This window comes from Mustela nigripes, chromosome 12 (genome assembly GCF_022355385.1).
Source record: "Mustela nigripes isolate SB6536 chromosome 12, MUSNIG.SB6536, whole genome shotgun sequence".
In the NCBI taxonomy this organism is placed as follows: Eukaryota; Metazoa; Chordata; class Mammalia; order Carnivora; family Mustelidae; genus Mustela; species Mustela nigripes.
Window position 1 is genome coordinate 47,829,283 of NC_081568.1, and position 19,168 is coordinate 47,848,450.

The 19,168-nt window shown below is 48.0% G+C and overlaps 1 protein-coding gene across 1 annotated transcript in view; it reads right to left on the reverse strand.

The window, feature by feature from the left end:
* ADAM19 (ADAM metallopeptidase domain 19) overlaps positions 1–19,168 on the reverse strand; it is a 79,714-nt gene that overhangs the window by 8,596 nt on the left and 51,950 nt on the right. Inside the window, exons 9-21 of the mRNA XM_059417247.1 lie at positions 17,729–17,895; positions 15,505–15,589; positions 14,672–14,811; positions 12,759–12,936; positions 10,313–10,402; positions 7,400–7,595; positions 6,061–6,169; positions 4,596–4,800; positions 3,366–3,443; positions 3,142–3,250; positions 1,970–2,114; positions 1,016–1,100; positions 472–696 (exon numbers count right to left, since the gene is read on the reverse strand). Coding sequence (XP_059273230.1) covers positions 472–696; positions 1,016–1,100; positions 1,970–2,114; positions 3,142–3,250; positions 3,366–3,443; positions 4,596–4,800; positions 6,061–6,169; positions 7,400–7,595; positions 10,313–10,402; positions 12,759–12,936; positions 14,672–14,811; positions 15,505–15,589; positions 17,729–17,895 — 1,812 coding nt within the window. The remainder of the gene's footprint in view (positions 1–471; positions 697–1,015; positions 1,101–1,969; positions 2,115–3,141; positions 3,251–3,365; positions 3,444–4,595; positions 4,801–6,060; positions 6,170–7,399; positions 7,596–10,312; positions 10,403–12,758; positions 12,937–14,671; positions 14,812–15,504; positions 15,590–17,728; positions 17,896–19,168) is intronic.

A 19,168-nucleotide genomic window follows, 5' to 3' on the forward strand; every position in this document is an offset into this window, starting at 1 on the left:
TGGTGGGACAAGCGCTATGATGAGAGAAGTACAAGGACACCAGACTCAGGCTTGAGGGGTCAGAGAGGGCTTCTTGGGGGAAGTGGCCTCTAGGGGACATCTGAGGATGAACGGGAGCTGGCCGTGCAGAAGTGGGGGGAGAGGCTACCAGGCAGAAGATGAAGCATTTGCCAAGACCGAGAAGAGCACAGGGAACTGAGGGAGGTTCATTGTGCGAAGAAGGGAGGTAGTGGCCTGGTGTAAAAAGGCCAACCCAGAAGGAAATCCTCTGTAGTGTGGGGGGGGGGTGCCTGGGGAGTCCATTTCTCCACGGTCACCAGTCTCCCACTCTGGGTGCTCCCTGCGTTTCTCAGAATGCAGGGAAGGCAGTCCGCTCCTGTCTCAGAGTCCCATCCGCGCAGCCTGCCATTCCCTATTGCTGGCGGCCCTGAAAGCACGGCCCCAGTCCAAGGCTGCTGGGAATCCGCTTACCTGGGAGAGAATGCAGTTTGGGGCCGGGGGAACAGGCCGGCTTGGAGGAGGCCCCCTGGATGACTCCTTCCGCTCTACTTGAGACCCAGCCCCCGGAGAGCTCCTGGCGGTCCTGCTGAGCGGTGTCAGCAATGGCGCAGGTGGGGAGCCACCGTGCAGGTAGTCGGGAGGGGGCCGAGGAGGAGGCTGGGAGCGCTTCCGCGGGGTCTCGGGGGTGTTGGTCACCTGTATGCATGAGACAAGGGATTCCTGAGAAACAGGAACCCTCAATATACTGCAAAACTCGGAGAGCCCTTGCACGTCTCACCGGGATAACCGAGGGCCAAAGGGAGGACGTGCTGACGTACCAAACCCCCAGGGGCCCAGGGGTCAGGTGCAAACGTTAAAGTCCTGAGGGGATGTGAGAACCAGCAGAATCTCTCTCAAGCCAAGAAAATGGCGTTTGTTACCAATCCCACAGGCCCACAGAAAGCTCTTAGGAACATCCAGCAGGGTCCTGGGGATAAAGGAAAAGCAGCCAAGTTCAGTGGTGCAAAGCCCTTACCTTTCGCTTGCCCTGGGGCGTCTGCAGCTTAAACGTTGGGTTGGCGTGGCCAGTTCCACTGTTCTGAGACATCCTGAAGGGACAACTAGGAACAAGGATGGGGGAGAAGGAAGAAGGGGAATGTTCATCGAGGGTTAGTGTCTGAATTCCCTCTGGCCCAGCACGGCCAGTAAGAAGCTAAATCCCCCCATGTCTGCTCTGGACAACGTGGGATTAGTCCCCCTGAACCCCTGCTTCTTACGTGCGGAGACACTGTATGGCCAGTAGAGAACTCTCAAGGAGAGAGAGCCGACCTTCACAAAACAGAATTTTCCTTCACACCTTCTCTTTTCCCTTTTGTGAACTTTCTTGTTCAAGGAGACACAAGGATGTCACCAGCTAGCCACCAATTCCCTCAGGTGTCCATCCAGGTAGGCTTGGGATTGAAAATCCTCTCCAGAACAAGTATAATTTAACAGGGGACTTAGAAACCACATACCCCCAGGACCCAAAGGAGTGAACTGCTGGGGTGGGGGCGGGGAAGGCCTTTGTCTTGAGTGGATGTCCAGCCACCCCTGTGACTGACTTAGGCTGGCTAGTCCATCTGGGTTGCCTCAGTTTCCTGCTCTTTGAAATGGAAATCCAGACAATTACAAAGAGGATGGCAAATAGATTTCATTTTGTATTCCAACTGGAACTGGTTAGAGACATTCTGCTGAGGATTCTGACGTGAACACTAGTAGAGAGAACTTAGAGTAAGATCAACTAGTAACGTTTGCCATGGTGGTAAAGCAGGGCAGAAAAGAAGATGGCGGCATGGATGTCTCACTTGCCTTCTCGGAATTAGACCCACTACCACAGGGTGTTTTTTGTTTTGGGTTTTTTTTTGTTTTGTTTTGCTTTTACCACATGCTACTTACAAAAAACTTTATGACCCACAAGTGGACCCAAGTCCTTTCTGGCACCCCAGCATACCTGAACTGTTGCCTCAGTTTCGACGGGAGGGCTAAGGGCTTGAGTTGGCCCAGCTTGTGGTTCTGTTTACAGCAGTAGTAGATCAGCAAAAGGACCGCCAGCATGAACAAGGCCGTGAACACTCCAGCTATCACAGGACCAACACCTTCCAGAAACAGAACCCCAGTGAGAAATTCAGAAGCTGTTCAGGCTGCAGCAATGGCCTGATTCTTCTTCAGATATTTGATTTACATTTAATTTGTGTTATTTATTTTAAGTAAAGAAGTATAATGAAACACACACATTAGGTACCACTGGGAAACCACGAATATTGGCTTAAATAGGTCAACTGGCTTTGTGCAGACCTTATAATGAAGCTTCTCCAGTTCCTTCTGTTTAATTGGAGAGTTCCTTTTGAGACGAGGAGCTCAAGTTCTATTATTACTTATCACTAATTTTCAGCCCGAATAGGACTTTTCTGGATGCAAAGCAACCAACCCAAAATGTTGAGAGGCTGAGACTGATCAAAGACTAGAAGTCTCACAAATAATCCACAATTTCATATTTGGTTTCATCAAAGCTGCCTCAGTGTTCTCACAAATTACACATTTAAATGAACAAAATATATATACACCTGTGATATTACTACTTTTACCCATTTTATATATTGGGGTTTCTTCTCTAAAAGACTTCATTCAAATAAAAGTACTTTGCTATTAAAAAAAGAAAGTAAAAAACCCTTGGAAACCAAAAGGCTAGAATCTCTGTGATTTACCCTAAAAATTGTAAATTTTTCCACATGTCTATTTCTCCATTTTTAGCTTGGTTCATCCAAGGACTCTGAACCGCTATAATGTGCCCCGGGTTCACGATTCTTTTTATGTGGCTGAGAAGGTCTGGTCACCAGCCCCATAGTCCAAGATGAGATGAGATTATTCAATAACCCAGGATCCCTCTTGGTCTCTCCCTCTCTCAAGGAGTGTCACCCTCCTCAGTAGAAATCAGGGAAAGAACAGCTGAGATGAGCCCCACACCGGGCTGCCAGCCTCCGCCGCTCTCCCACTGAGCCCCCCTTTTTGTTCCCGCATCTACAAAGTCAGGACAATGGAGCGGACTCATTTTTTTGTCTGCACCATGCCACCCACCCCTTTTCACAGAAGTGGGCAGAGCCCCTGTGCAGGCCAGATACTCACTGTCGATGGGCATGGGCCCGCTGTCGATGCTGCCCCCCTGGCCGGGCGTGTTGCAGAAGGGTGGGGCCCAGCCTGGGAAGCAATGGCAGTTCTGGTTGTTGTTGCAGACCTGGAGCGAGGGAAGGGCACACGTGTCAGCACCCTGGAGGGCTCTGGTCCCCCAAGGGGCCTGTCCCCCCCCAGGTATTGGCACAGAGGAGCCCCAGAACCCTGGGCACACGTACCCCGTGGCCATTACACTTCTTCCCGCAGCCTTCCGTTTCAAAGAAGGAGGTGTTCCTGCACTGCCCCTCAAAGCAAATCTGTAACGAGGAGGAAACCAAACTGTGAGCCCAACGGAAGGGATGCTGGTTAGCCACCAGGAACCGGGGCTTTTACACTTAGAACATGTGGGACTCAAAAATGAACTCCGTTTTGGGTATTTATTACAGAGAAAAACTGAAAATGGCCTAAAAAGGGGCAACTAGGTGGCCCAGTCGTTAAGTGTCTGCCTTTGGGATTGAGTCCCATGTTGGGCTCCCTGCTCAGCAGGAAGCCTGCGTCTCCCTCTTCCACTCCCCCTGCTTGCGTTCTCTCTCTCTCTGTGTCAAATTAAAATAAATAAATAAATAAATAAATAAATAAATAAAATCTTAAAAAAAAAAAAAAAAGAAAATGACCTGAAAAACCAGGACAACCTGACGGTTAACTAAGTTCTGCTATTCCCTTTGTAACCCGGGAAAAAATAACAAACATTACATTTTTAAAACATTATATTTAATATAATAAATATGTTATTACATTCTACATTAATGTGTCGGTTATATGTTAGTTACCTTGTTATATACTCATATGCATTGATTTTAATATTATCCTTAAAAAATAACAAAGGTGACAGCAGTCAGCTCTGCGAGTGCTTCACATGTTTTTTATAATTTTGTTCTCAGTTAACTGTGAAATAGGTGCCCTTATTTTCTCCAGGCTTCTGGACTAGAGTTTAGTCCATTCCATAAATCATATAATAATTTATGATGAGGAAAAAAGTGATACAAGCTAGCTACTCTAAGTGGTTTACAGGGATCCTCTCATTTAATCCTAATGACAATTCTATGGGGCGGGTCACGCTATTGCTAACGTGCTTTATAAAGGAAGCCACTGAGGGGCACCTGGGTGGCTCAGTGGGTTAAGCCGCTGCCTTCGGCTCAGGTCATGATCTCAGGGTCTTGGGATTGAGTCCCGCATCGGGCTTTCTGCTCAGCAGGAAGCCTGCTTCCTCCTCTCTCTCTGCCTGCCTCTCTGCCTACTTGTGATCTCTCTCTGTCAAATAAATAAATAAAATCTTTAAAAAAAAAAAAAAAAAGGAAGCCACTGAGGCTCGGGCAGGCTGGGAAGGTGGGATTAGAGCCCAGGCACCTTCCCTCCAGAGCTCAGATTTGTCAGTCACTCCTCTATCCCCTGAGTGAGGCAGTACTTACATGGTTGTAGCCACACTTGGTCCCAGTCATCACCAGCCCTGGGTCCAGCATGTCACCCTCCTCCTCGGGAGCTCGGTAGACATGGGTGCCCCGGCACCGGATCTGCCGCCCGTTCAAGATGATGGTGGTATCGATGGGCACTGCGTTAGACTCCAGCGGCCGAGCCTCAGAACTCTGACACTGGATCTTCCCACACTTGGCATCTCTGAGCCCGAGAGAGAGGGAGGGAGGGAAGGAGGTGGATCAGAGGCAGGGGAAGAGCTGAGGCACAGAAGAGCTTTGGTCTTTCTCAACCAGGAGAGCAGCTCAGAGAGGGGAGGAGCCAGGGAGCTGTGTGTGCTCTAGGAACCCAGCAGGAGAGATCTCATGTGAGCTTAGACTCAGGACAGGAAAAAAAGATCCTTGTCCACAGGTAGATCTAGGCCGGAAAACCAGCCTGGGGAAGTCCTCTCTACTGCAAAGACAACTGTCTGACCTGAGCGACTGTCCACTTATCCTCCAGCCACCCCCTTGCACTTAGGGGCTGCAGCCAGAAGCCTGGTGTCAGCCCCAATGCCCCATTCTCCCCTGCTCCTGGGTTCAAGTGATTTTTGAGCCCTGTCAATCATCCCTCATATACATTAACCCTAAATCACATCACCATCCTTCTCTACCTAGACACCAGGGGTTGGATCTCCCTGCCTCCTGTCTTGCCTCCACTGGAGTCCAATTTCCAAACTCCTCTCAGCCAAAGTTCAAACTGCCCTAATCATGCCTTCATGGCTTTTCATGATCTGGTTCCTGCTCAGCCATCCAGGCTCATTTGTCAGCAGCACCCCCTCCACTGTACCCCAACATCATACTTGACTACATCAAACTGTTATCACCTCCTCCTACCACCAGCTTTTCTCTGCTCATCTATCTACTCTTCCATGTGCCCGCACCATTCCCCATCCTGTTCAACTAGATAATTTCTCCAGATCTCAGTATAGGCGAACCTTCCCTTGGGACACCACCTTGACCTACGAAGACCAGGTTGGGTGGCTCTCTTCACAGTTCTGTTATCACCTGGTATTGTTAATTAACAGTCCCACATATTTAGCATCATCCCGGCACATGGCAAACGCTCAACAGATGGGTGGATGGTTGGTTGAAATGAATGAAAGAATGAATGAATGAATGAATGAATGACAGGCTATTCAGAAGAGGGTATAATTAGCATCCCACAGAAATGACCCGAGAGAGCTGATTCCCTGCTCAACTGTAAGGTCCCAAAAGGAAGTGTAGCCAGCTCTCTAGGAAGTGCTGCCATCCACACTGTGGACTGACTTCCTTAGACTGAATAGAACATTGTCTAACAACAGGCCTGGAATAGGCAATTGACAATTATTTAAAGGCCCAAGCTGCTGATCTGGGCAGGAGTGAGGACAGAGCAGAAATGGCCCTGTCACCCTTCATCTTCTGGAGTTAGCCCTAAGGTCATCACCTCATGTTGCACTTTCTGTGTTCCCCATTCATGTCCTTTCCACAGTTTCCAAAGGTGTCCCCTGCCACATTCACCTTCTCGAAGCAGAGATCAGGAGCAGGCCGGGCTCCTGGGTGGGCAAAAACATTTATCAGCACACTAGCCAACTTTAGGTGAAGTCAGAAGCCCCCAAAGTACAAAGCTAGCCCTTGGTAAAGTCATGGGGTTAAGAACATTTCTGGGGAGGGAATGGTCGGGTCCTTCTTCCTGTACCCCCAGCAAGTTGTTCCACCCCCAACTTCTCATCAAGACCTATTCATAGAAAAAGGTTTTATGTCAGTTCTTTATACCATACTGAGGTGTTATATCTGTGGGAGGTTTGTGTGCTAAGCCTTCTCTGTAATGAAAAAGCCATGTTCCATTTCAGATTTTAAATTAGATACTAAACGCACAGAATTTTAAAGAAATAAAGTATGTATTTTTCTAAGTAGCCATTCCTGTTCCTACTTCCCCACAACCCAGAGAACTAATCACAACTAACAGTGTATCTTCTAAAGATAACCATATCTCTCTTCTAGAAATAATTCTTATGTATCTTCTAGAGATAATCTATCGAATAAAGAATGGCAGCAATTCTAATCACTATTCTGCAACTTGCATTTTTCACTTAATTTATTGTAGGAGATGGTTTTATTCAGTACATACAGAGTTGTCTCCTTTTACTCAGCTGCAGAGGGGTCCATGACATGGGTGTACCAGGATTAATTTAATTGGTCCCTACCAAAGGATATCTAGGGTCCTATAGCTATCACTAACACTACCTCAGTATCCTTCTAAATCTATCTTCGCATACATGAAGATACAGGTCCAATGGGAAGTTCACATGAATTCTGGTATCTTCAAATTGCTTTCCATAGGGGTTGTACCTATAGGTCTCCTCACATTCTCCACACTCCATTATTACCACTCTTATTATTATAGTTATGGTATTAAAATGATATAATGATTATTATATTCCTGTTTGAGTCTTTGCCAGTCCAAGATTAGAGAAATCCCATCTCATCGTAGTTATAATTTGTTTCCACTTACTATAAGTGAGGTTAAATATCTTTTCACTTTGCAGCTAAGGGTCACCTGCATTTCCTTTTCTGTCTCCATCCTCTGCCCATTTTTCTATTGGGTTATTCTTGTCCATTTACCTGCTCTGAGGATTTAAAGCATCAAGGAACTGGGAAGAATGCTGTTGACTGTCTCTCTGAAGGTCTACACTGAGTCAAGGGGAAGTAGAAAGGTAGTATCTAGAGAAGCCGCCTGGAAGCGGTGGGGTGGGAGGAGGGCTGCTCTGTAGGACAGGCCTTACCAGGCCCCCACAGCTGCTGGCACTGCTCCTGGTAGGTGAGGCACATGCCATTGTAGCAGTAGGCCTGGCCGCTCTCACAGGGGGTGCCGTCCATCTGGTAGAAGTTGGTGGGGCAATGCGGAGACTTGCCCGTGCAGAATTCTGGGAGGTCGCACTGCCGTGCCTGCTCACGGCACAGGGTCCCAGGCGCTAGCAGCTGAACCGAGAGGAGCAAGAGGGGAAAAAACAGTCAGTCTCCTGCATGTCCTCAACCCAACCAGCAAAGGACTCGTGGGCATCCCTGTCGTGGAACAGAGTTTCCCTTTTCCATTATCCCAGGCACCGTTCGCATGACCTCATTAGCTTCAACCATCATCGGCCTTTTAAGATGAATAATGACTTAAAGGTTTTCAAAGATGCTAGCTCATTTCCTCTTCTTAGCAGTTTTAAGAACTAGGTAAGACTAATGTTTAGGCAACAATTTACAGTTTACTAAGTGCTTTAGTAAGAATGGTTACTTTTATGGAGCTCCCACTTAATGGCCAGTAAGAATATTACCTCATTTACTTTTCCTGAGAGTTCTGCATAACATACAGTTCTCCCTATTTTACAGATGATGAAACCTGAGGCAGAAGAGGTTAAGCGAGGTATTGAGAAGTCTACTGGTCAGTAAGTGGCTGAAGAGCCAGGCCCACTAATAGAATCACACGAATGTGCGCGCGCGCACACACACACACACACACACACACACACACACCATTCACACAACACCCCCGAGTTTACAAAGCACTTGAGCAGCAATATATCCCCATTACTGAGCCAAGCACTGGGCTAAGTTACACATTCTGATCCCATGTGAGCCTCACAATATCCATGAGCCAGATGCTGTCATTTGCCTCTTGGTGGAGATAAAATAATAACCTGATCGATAGCGCAACAGTGGGCAATGGTAAAGACGAAGTTTCCCATCTGGGTCTTCCCGTGTCCCTGGGTGGTCAGTGGGTCCGTGTTATTAACACTCCTCCCACTTCGCAGATAAGGAACCTAGACTCACATGGTTAGTAGGCGGCCCCAGATTGCACCAGAGGATTTGAACGGAAGGTGTCGGGCTCCAAGCCTCATGTTTCTGCACATACTTCTCTCTAGAGAATCTTTTCTGAGAACCAAACTGAATGGGCATTGTCCATGCTTATTCTCCGGCCCTTGTCCGAGCCTCAAAGGACTCCACCCAGCACAACCTCCACAGGGAGATGCCAAGTCTACCCTGGAGTCAAACTAGATGGGGAGTTTCCCCAGGCCTGTAAGGAAAGCTACATCTGAGAAGAGGCCCTCCCTACTCCCAGGGCACCCCATACCACCCACAAGGCCTTCCCAGGAGAGAAGGCAGAGAATGGCCCCACTGAACAGTCTGCTGAAAGCACAGAGCCTCGGCTGCCAGGGCAGACCCTGGTGATGCGTGGAGGAGGAAGAGGCAGGACGTGTCTCTACCACCACAGCACGAGGGAGGTGGAGAGGATGCACCTGGTGCCAGCCTGCCTGGCTTCAGATCGCAGCTCCTTAACCAGCAGTGGGGCCTGGGGCAGCTGCTTAACCTCTCTGGGTTAGCGCAGAGTCAACGGGGATAACCACCTTTTCCTGGGATTGTTACAAGGACTGCCTTCAAACAGAGCACCAGAACAGTATCTAGCACATAACGAGCACTTGGCAAGTAGGGGATGGAAGCGTAGGTCCAGAGTCCTAGCCAAACTTTGGGGCCCGACGGGGTTCTGACTTTTCAGATTTCAGAAAGTAGACATTACACACGTGTACACACATATGTACGTATATGCATTCGCACATTACATGTGTCTATTATATGACCGCCCCAGGAAGGCCTGGGGTTATACTTTTTAATCAAACACATTAATTTTTCTGCAGCACAATAGAAATATTCATTTTGAGTGTATCTTTCTTAAAAAAAGACTGTCATTATGTCAATTCAGGTAAAATTTGCCACCAAATGTGTGAAGAAATTTTTTTTCCGGTTTTTAGAATTTTCTGAATTTCAGAATTACAGATAAGAGATTGTAGAGCAATAGTGGCAATGAGTAGCAATACCTTCCACATCGCTACTAGGCGTGTAGGCTCCAGAAGCAGGGAAGCATGGTTCAGCCCCTCCTGGCCGTGGGACTGGGGGTCAGCCACTTATTCCCTGAGCCCCAGTTTACTCATCTTAAAGTGAGGAGGATGTTAATAGACGTCTCGTGGGACTTTTGTGAGGATTGAATGAGATAATATATATAATATATATCTCTGCATAGTCCCTGGCAGCTAATAAGAAGTCCATCGATATTAATCAAAATTAGGTCGATTATTACTAGGAGCTCCAAATGAAATCAACCCTACTCTCTCTGAACACTTACTTTAAGAGAAAAAAAAAAAAAGTCTTCCTTCCATAAAACAAAGTCAGGGAGATAGACCATAAGAGACTCTAAATGATAGGAGACAAACTGAGGGTTGCTGGAGGGAAGGGGGGTGGAATGGGGTAACTGAGTGACAGTTACCCCATTAAGGAAGGCTCGTGATGTAATGATCACTGGGGGTCATAGACAACTGATGATCACCGAACTCTACCTCTGAAACGAAGAATACACTATATGTGAATTAGCTAAATTTAAATAAAATAAAGTTTTAATAAATGGATAAATAAAGTTGGTCTTCCATCTTCCAGGTAGCACAGCCCTCTGGGATGACTTGAAGCCAGTGAGGCACGGTACGGGAAATAGTAAACTTTATCCGGGGAGTCAGCCCAGCTGCGTGTTCCTGAAACTCGGCCGACACCACTTCCCCAGGATGGAGGCTGAGTCCCAGCCATTAGCCCACAGCAGAGCACTGAGCTGTCGGATCAGAACCCTGGGGTTCTGGGGGCAGTGGGGTGGGAAAAGGGCCTCTTACCTTACACCGGTGACAGCAGGCGCCGTGGGCACACTCAGCCCCTTCCCTCAGGGTGCAATTCGAGGCATTGCAGCACGGGTTTTTACATTCCTGCAAGGCCGGAGGGTATGGTCATGAGGCTCTGGCGCAGCTGAGCAGGGAGACTGGTGGGGTGAAGCCCTTCACCCACCTCCCACACTTCCCCACCCCTGCCCCACATGCCCCTGGGGCCCAAGCTCCCTAGAAAATCTTTACCACAAAATTCACTTTATAGGTTTATTATGAAGCTCGTGTATATTAATCACAGAAAATATACAAAGACACAATCATCAGTAACATCACAACATAGACACACATTTTGTAAATATTCACACACAAAATGTGCTCCTGCCCTCCCCGCCCCCACACTCGTGGGCCTGATATCCCATAAGAAAAGGCCACCGAAAGCAAAGGCCAGGCTGGAACAATCTGAGTCCTGAGACCTGCCTCCCCAGACTGCTCTCCCCACCTGCTGCTCTTCCTCACCCTTCACTGGCCTGGACCTTTCTGGAACAGAACGTCTTTATAGGTTCTTCCTTCTTGCCTTATGGGTCCTGATGTGCTGATGTACAGCATGAAATCTAAAAAGATGCTGAAACATCCCAATGACCCCGAGTGTCCTTATCACTCTCCTGCTATATTCGTAGGCCTATCCTAAGCCGCTTGACAATGTGCCAGGCCCCCTAGGTCCACCACAGCACTGTGAGGCATGATTACAGCCATTTCACAGATGGGGAAATGGAGCTCAGACAAGTCCTATGCTGGCAGGCACACACCTAGCAAGTGCTGAGGCTGAAGTTAAGCCGTGTCTGCCTGGGGCGTGTCCCAAGCTTATGAATCATATCATAACCTTAACCGCCCAGCTCTGGCAGGGAGAGACATATCCCATGCCCTGCTATGATATCCATCCATTTGTTTCCCTAAGAGAAGGAAGAGGCTGCTTTCCTTCCATTAATCTCCCACTGTCATGGGCTCCAGGCAGGGTTTCCTCCCACTTCAGGGTCGGGTTCCTCCTCTAGCTGAAGTGTGCTTTCTCTCCCTGTGCTCCTCAGGAACTACTAACGTTGCCTTCAGATATGGGGTCAGAAGTCACACGCCCACCTGAGTAGGGCAGCTGCTCTCACAATGCAGGTGCTCACAGCACATACCACTGGCCCTCCTAAGCCTCTACCAGAGATTGTACTCACATGCTTTTGCATTATTTGGTCAATGTATGTTTCCCCCACTAGATGATATGCTCCACAAGGACAGGAACCCTGTCTGTTTTTGCTACCCATCCTGTCCCTAACACCCAACATAGTGCCCCACGCTCAGTAAGTACTTGCTGAACACAAGCCAGTTGGCTGAGCCCACTCGCAGACTGCTCCTCAACTCCACCGGACCCTCCATTGTAAGAGGGCTGACTCCCTCCTTTCTGATGGGTCTGGATCGATCTCTCTGAACTCGTGGTGGTGGGAGTGGCAGAGCCTTTAATTAGTTTTTGTTTTATTAGGAAAGTTGGGTGCTGGCATTGGAGATAAAACTCAGGGGTGACTGGGTGGCTCAGTTAGTTGAGCATCTGACTCTTGGTTTCAGCTTAGATCATGATCTCAGGGTCGTGAGATCGATTCCTATGTCAGGCTCTGAACTGAGCATGGAGTCTGGCTTAAGACTCTCTCTCCCCGCAAACCCTTGCTCTCTCTTTCTCTCTCTCAAAATAAAAACAATACAAAAACCAAAAATCAAACCATAGAGAAGGTTATAACATCAAACAGTCGTATACAAACCCTTAGTCTCCCCTACACACAGTTGACTGTTTTGCATACATTAACGTACATATTTCATCCTTCAGAAAATAGACATGAAACCGTCCAGTTCTCCTTTTTTGCAGAACAACACACATCTGGCAAAAATGACAGAGCTATGCTGCATGCCCACCAGTTTGAAGATCAGAAGGAACTACAGAGCTTGAACACAAAAAGTTCTGTTCCTTCTTCCTGTGGCAGCCCTTTCTAGACCTAACAGTACCTCCTACCTCCTCTTTCAATCCTCTCTTCTCCAGCCTAAAGAGCACACGCTTGTTACTTTAAGCCTCCTCAAGGCCCAGGTTCAAGTTCATGTGTCCAACTGTGTGGCCTCTAGAATAAAGTTTGTGCAGCTGGAGGACCAAGAGGCCATCTGTAAATGCACTGGGGAGGAGATGATGGGTTTTGGTTAGACCAGATACACTCACAAGGTAGGTGGACATCACCAATCTGAACGTGTCTGCACAAATGGTCCATATTGAAGTCTTACTCCCCACATCTGATTTGTGATGGGGTGTTTGATAGCCATGCGTATGTGGGAAATGCCTAAGACTAAGAAGTGGTCAGTTGCATTCTCCTTGACGCAAAGATTCGAAACCAGTGCACACTCTCCCCTTGCCCCTAGCATTACCATGACACCTTACCTCTTCCTCCCCACAGTCACATTCTTCCCCATCTTCCAGGTACCCATTCCCACACCTCCGGCCTCCATACAGCGTCCTGGTGTCTGGCATATTGGAGAGACACATCCCACCGCCTGACTGCAGATACCTGTCCAGCTCCTTCCTGTTGCAGCCATTGAACACTCTTGGAAAGGGATGCCTGGCAGAGAGTAAGGCTGGAGTCAGCTGGGATCTGAGCACCAGGAGGCCAGAACAGTCTCAGTCCTACCGCCCATGAGGCCGATTCCACCTAGACTTAGACCCCCATAGTCCCAGGCACACGTGTTCTGTCCCCTTAGAACATCACAGATACATTATCTTACAATTGTTTCTCAGCACCCCATGACGTTCTTTTTTCCCTCACTGTGCATGGAGGAGGTAAGTGAAAATCAGAAGCAGCAATTTCTGCCCTTTGTAGGAAAGGGTGCCATAAATAAAGGGTAATTGAATATGTTATAATGGGTTTCCTGAGTTTTAGAGCTGAGCAGAATACTAGCCAATCCAAACTTTCCTGAAGCTGTTATTAGATGGAGATTTTCTTGGAACAAAAGAACAGGCCAAAAAAAGCCAAGATCATGGGTTTAATTTCTTCACTGGGGCCGGGGATCTTATGACCTCTATTCTAAGGATACAGGCAGCACTCCAAACTCAACCAGCAATTTACATATGCATAGTTTTATCACAAGATTATGAAAGGTGCCGAGTCCTTTCATTGGAAAAGAAAAAAGAATCAGAAGTCATACATTCTCTAGCATTGGGTCAGTACCACAATTTAGGTCTGTAAAGGAAGAGTTATCCTGTCCGCAATGCACTAAACCAACTAGAGGTTAACCCCTTCCATTGTCCGTTCTGTCATAAGGCATTTGTGGCCAAAAATTTTTAAACTACTTTAGTAGTTTATGTTTGCGTATAGTTTAAAACAAAATGGAGTAATAATTAATATCACTCCCAACCATATGACTATAAACACGCTTCTTAGATTGAGAGAGAAAGGGGTGGCCTTAACCGTGAGCTCTGAGGGAGTTGAGCACGACCCGTGGAGTTGTATTTTGCACATCAACATCATCCTTTGTATGTCACAGCCAAGAAGTGACAGACAAACACTGAACACTGGAACCCCAAGAGAGTTGCATTTCCTCTTAGGGTCACTGAAACACCACTTCCTAAAGAGCATAAGCAGGCTCTAACAGCTTGGGGTAGAGGGAACACAAACTCCCACCACGATACCTTCCAAAGAGTGACTCAGGTCTTGGTAGAACCCAATGGGTCTTGGAAGAGCCCAATGCCCTCTGCTGCACGAGTTCAGATACTAAATATTAAGAGTTGTAACTAAGAATTGTCAGTGTTAACAGAATTTTCTTTCAAAAGCTCTGGTTAAAAAAACCCCTCACAGATACAGGGAGACGTAGCTGGCTTGCTCTTGTTCCTCATGGTAAATGCAACCTGTAAATTCCCTGAGGGAATTTATGTGGGCATGGATGTTCCCTGTCCTTTTCCTTTTTGTGCAGGCTACATCAGAACTTTGAGTCAGCACTGACCAAGTTCCCTTGAGATGAAGGGACTTAAGGGTTGGGGCTGTTCAAAACGAGTCCTCTTCAAAAATTCATGAAGTGAAAAGGATACATGGGGTCAGGCCAATTTTCCAGCTGAAGACCCTAAGACAGAAATTAAATATATCTAGGGGTCCACCAGCACCAAACCACCTGCTACCAACCTAGGGCTCCTTGCACACATTTGCTTTCTTGGTTCTCTTCCAATTTCTTTGTCGTCAACCACATTTCTCTCCAAAGCCCCCGCAAGAGCTATGACAGAGGCTCCTAGGGCCCATGGGGAGGAACACTCAGGTTGTAGCATCCTCACAGGCTCTGTTCTCCCCACCTTGCCGTCCAACTCACCCGGTGGCAGCCGCCATGATGCACCCGCCGTCAGCCGCGCTGGCCGAGCAGCAGTCCGCGGAATCGTGGCTCATGCCAAAGTTGTGGCCCATCTCGTGGGCCATGGTGGCGGCCACGCCGATGGCATTCTCGGAGTGGTCCTGCCCAAGGAGAGAGTTCAGGTCAAGAAGACATCTCTCCCTGCTCCCTGGGTCTGTCTTTTCTTAGCCAGGCCTCACAGCTGCCCACTGATTCCACGATCAGCGTGTACAGACTCCGTGATGGAAGCCTGTGCTTTTAACCGTCATGCTACATCTGTGGTAAAGGGGCGTGGACAGACAGATGGGAGAGAAGGCCTCCTTGACATCTACTTCACAGGTCAGAAACGAGTCATCCAAACAGCCCCACAGAGCCAGAGAGAACTTCAAAAGAAGGCTGGAATTTCCTAACCATGACTTTGAGACAGGCTCTTGTTTCATAATGATATGCATAATAACATAAAACCTAGGATAAAGAATATTTTTAAATCTCTACTATCTTACTATTCTCTAGTCCCTGGTTTGGAATACCTGAGAGATCTAGCGACATCACTAGATGTCATCATGTAGGGCTCTCCTGAGCTTGAAAACTGGGAATAAATTATAATAAATGAAAATTTACCCCTGGATACTTCCATCTCTTAGAATTTAGTGATTTCGTTTTAAACAACTGCCATACTTGATGTCAAGGGTTTTTTTCCCTGCAATCATATATATATATATTCCACCCCCCCCACACACACACACAAGACAACCTCCTATCCTATAAGGCAGTTTTCTGTCTTCTACAGCATCAACATCCTGGCGGAGACTCACCATGTTGACTCCTCCAGACTGGTACACAGAGCACATGGCCATGAGGGGGGCCAGCCCGATGGTGGTGCCGTGGAAAGACATGCCCCTGCAGGAAGGAACAAGAGAAGGTCATTCAGATGGCAGCTGTGAGGGCTGTTCCTCTGTGCCCAGGAGCAGGCAGCCATCATGGTATTCCTTGGCCCTGCTGCCATTCCCAGATCATTGCCAAGGAGAGACCCCAGTGTTCTAGGCCAGCTGGACAACTTCCAGGTCACCACACCTCTCCCTTCCTGCCACCTACTCTCTCACTGTTCCAGAGAACTAGAAAGGGCAAAAGGCCACTTTTTCCCACAGTATGCTCAGAGCCCCATTCCCTGGAAGGAAATGGGCAGGGTTCATAAAGCTGCATCCCATTCCTGCTGCAGAGGAAAAGGTCAGAGGGAGGGGCTGAGGAAGAGTGGCACAGGTTCTGACTCTTAAGTGACTCATGACCACTTCTGCCAGCTGCCAGGGTCCCATGCCATACCCTCGGCTCTGCGGTATGCGGGACAGGGCGGGTGGAGGGACTGGGCAGCAGCTGTGGGGGCTGATGCTTCATTTCCACATCACTTTGGGACCCAAGAAACAGATGTGTCCCATCAGGAGCCTAGGAAAATTCAGCTGGGTGCAAAGATGAGCCGTTTCTGCCTTTGTTTTGCAATGGCGATGCAAACCTGCCAACAGCCAGCGACACTCCCCCCGGCTCAATCCATCCCTCTCTCAGCTGTATCCAACCAGGGCAGGGGAGAGGGAATGAACAAAACACCAGTATTCTCGTGCACGCCAAAAACAGGGAATTTATTTAAAGGATCTACATGGAAGCTCATTACGTGGGGCTCTCATAGCTCCCTGTTTGTCTTCTCATTTAGACCATGAGAACTTGAGAGCCAAGATGGCCTTATTTCTTTGGGGGGATCACCAGAACTTAGCATAGAATCTGACACATAGGGGGCACTGAATAAGTGTTTGCTGAATTGAAGGCAGATTCTTCTTCAGAGAAACAATTTGCAAGAAAACACATAAAATACAAGCAAATCTCTATGAAGCCCCAAAGTTTATTTTATAAACTTAGAAATGGCCTTAAGGAAGTCTTGCTGGACACCTGGATTCAAGGTTTTGCCCAAAGGCACCAGGCTTCCAAAATTCAGGCAAAACCCCAAAATCTCCTAGGTGAATGAACCATTGTGAAATAACCATAGCCCAGATTTTTGGTACAGTTATTTCTCCAGTTCTTTTAAAGACTTTTTTTTTTTTTTTTTTTTTTTTTAATTTGACAGAGGGAGAAAGAGAGCACAAGCATAGGGAGCTGCAGAGGGAGAGGGAGAAGCAGGGTCCTCACTGAGCAGGGAGCAGGATGCAGGGCTCAACCAGGACCCTGGGATCATGACCTGAGGTGAAGGCAGATGCCTAACCCACTGAGCCACCCGGGTGCCCTCCCCATTTCTTTTAAAGAAGCAACAAATGTTTAAATGATTGTTGATTCAGAAAGATTTTTTAGGGAACAAAAGGAAATAGCTTTACTATGTAATGTGCCTTTTCTTATAACCGTCTCAGAACACCTTTTGAAGTTAACACTAAAAATACCAGATATTCGCACCTCCCGCACTCCTGGGGGACTTCAGGGGCCCTCATGACCACCAACACTATCCTTTTCTCTCCCGAACTGAAGAAGTTCCAGCACAACTCCCCCCACCCCGATGTCTCCCTCCCCTCCAACGCACTATCTGCCTCTTGAAGCCCTTCCGGCTCTTGGTGCTGAACCCCTGGGAACAAAGTGAAGGGCAAGCTGAGGAAGCTACAGCTTTGGCAGAAGATGAGCGTGCATTCTACAACGAAGCACCATGAGGACCAAAGGGAGCCCCTTAGGCTGTTTGGAAGCAGCCCCTGATGGTCGGTCACTTCCCAAATACACGTCCTGCTGTTTCAGATGGTCAACAGAATGTGTGTAAGTCTCAGCTTCTCACCTAGGTCGTCAGCACTTCTTGGGGTTGTTCTGACTCTTAGGGTTTTAGTATTTTCCTGGGTGTCCTGGCAGCAGAGCCCATGTCTGAGAAATAAGGATTGTTTGGACCAGAGTGGCAGGATGGCTAGGACCACCCACACTGAGCACCGGGTGGGCGGGGGAGGGCGGCACAGGGTGCCCACACTGTAGGCACGTGCTGTGCAGCCAGCCCCGAGGAGACACACATGCACGAAGGCCACGTACGTGATTAACTGGGCGTTGTCATGGTTCTTCTGGGTGAGCAGCTTGCGCCTCCAACTGAGAAATGACCAGAGAGTAGAGTAGGGGTTCTCCGAAACTTCACACATATTCCCATGCGTCCAGACTTCCAAGCCCACGAGCGCAATCCGGATGTTCAAGGATCGATAAAACTGAAAACGCACACAGAGAGCCACGGCATCAGCTGTGACCACCACCATGCCCCTTCCTAGGCTCGGCATTCAGAGTGGATCCCAGATTTCTCTTTGGCACATGCCCCCCCGGGCATGGGGGGCGACAGGGGCTGTGAGTCACATTTCTCAGGAGAGAGCAGTGAGACCCTGAGAAAGATGGCCAACGTTGTGCAGGCAGAACTGGGGTCACTTAGCTTGGAGGAAGGATAGGGCACAGGACACAGACTTGCTTCCGCACGTGGACAGGGCTATCCTGTGTAGACAGCATCAATGCTGTCTCTAAACTGCTCCTAAAGTGGGGCGTGGCCAATAGGTATGACAGACAGAAGACCCGTTTAATTTTAAAATAGGGGAAAAAAAAAATCCTTGTAACTAAAGTTAGTCATAAGGAAGCTCAGAGCTAAGCTGTGCTGTTGTCTGTGATAAGGACCCTGGGCCCAGGCATCCAGCACAATCCTCTCTCCCAGTTCCTTACATGGTTACTTATCTTTTTTATACATGTCTAAAAAGTTCTGTTATACAAAATTCCTCTTAAACATTGAGATGTAACTTACATAACATAAAATCTACCCAGTTGGGGGGCGTACAGATCAATATTTTTAGTAAATTTACCAAGCTGTAAGATGATCACCACAATCCAATTAGAGTATTTTCATCACACCGAGAAAGACCCCCATGTCCACTGACCGTCTTTTCCCATTTTCACCCCCAGACTCAGGAGATCACTCATCTGCTTCCTGCTGCGACAGATTTACCCTTTCTAGATGTTTCCTCTAACCAGAACGACCAGACCACACATGAGGTCTCTGTGTCTGACTTTCCTCACTCAGCGTGTTTTTGAGATTCCTCTCCCTCATGGCCTCTTTATCACTTTGTCCTTCGTTCTATGGCTAAACAGCATTTCGCTGTATGGATATGCTGGACTGTAGATGGATGCATTACTGTGTGGGGTCTCCTACACCTTGAGAGATGCTCATTCGCAAGTTTCCTTTCTCGTCCCTGGAGGTGTTCGGACTTTGTCACAAATGCCACGAACAAGTGGCCAGCATTAGGCTGCAAAGGTCCCAGATCACCTCTCGAGTTCTGTCCAGAGATCCTGAAATTCTAGAAACGAGACCTGACTCTCAGGTTCCTTCAGAGGAGGGTGACACCTGGGCTTTGTGATGTGGTCTCTTTCATCTCCTACACGTACACACAGGAAGAGGGTCCTCTGCAAAGCTAAATGCCACCGGAAGGCACAGGTCCCAGGGAT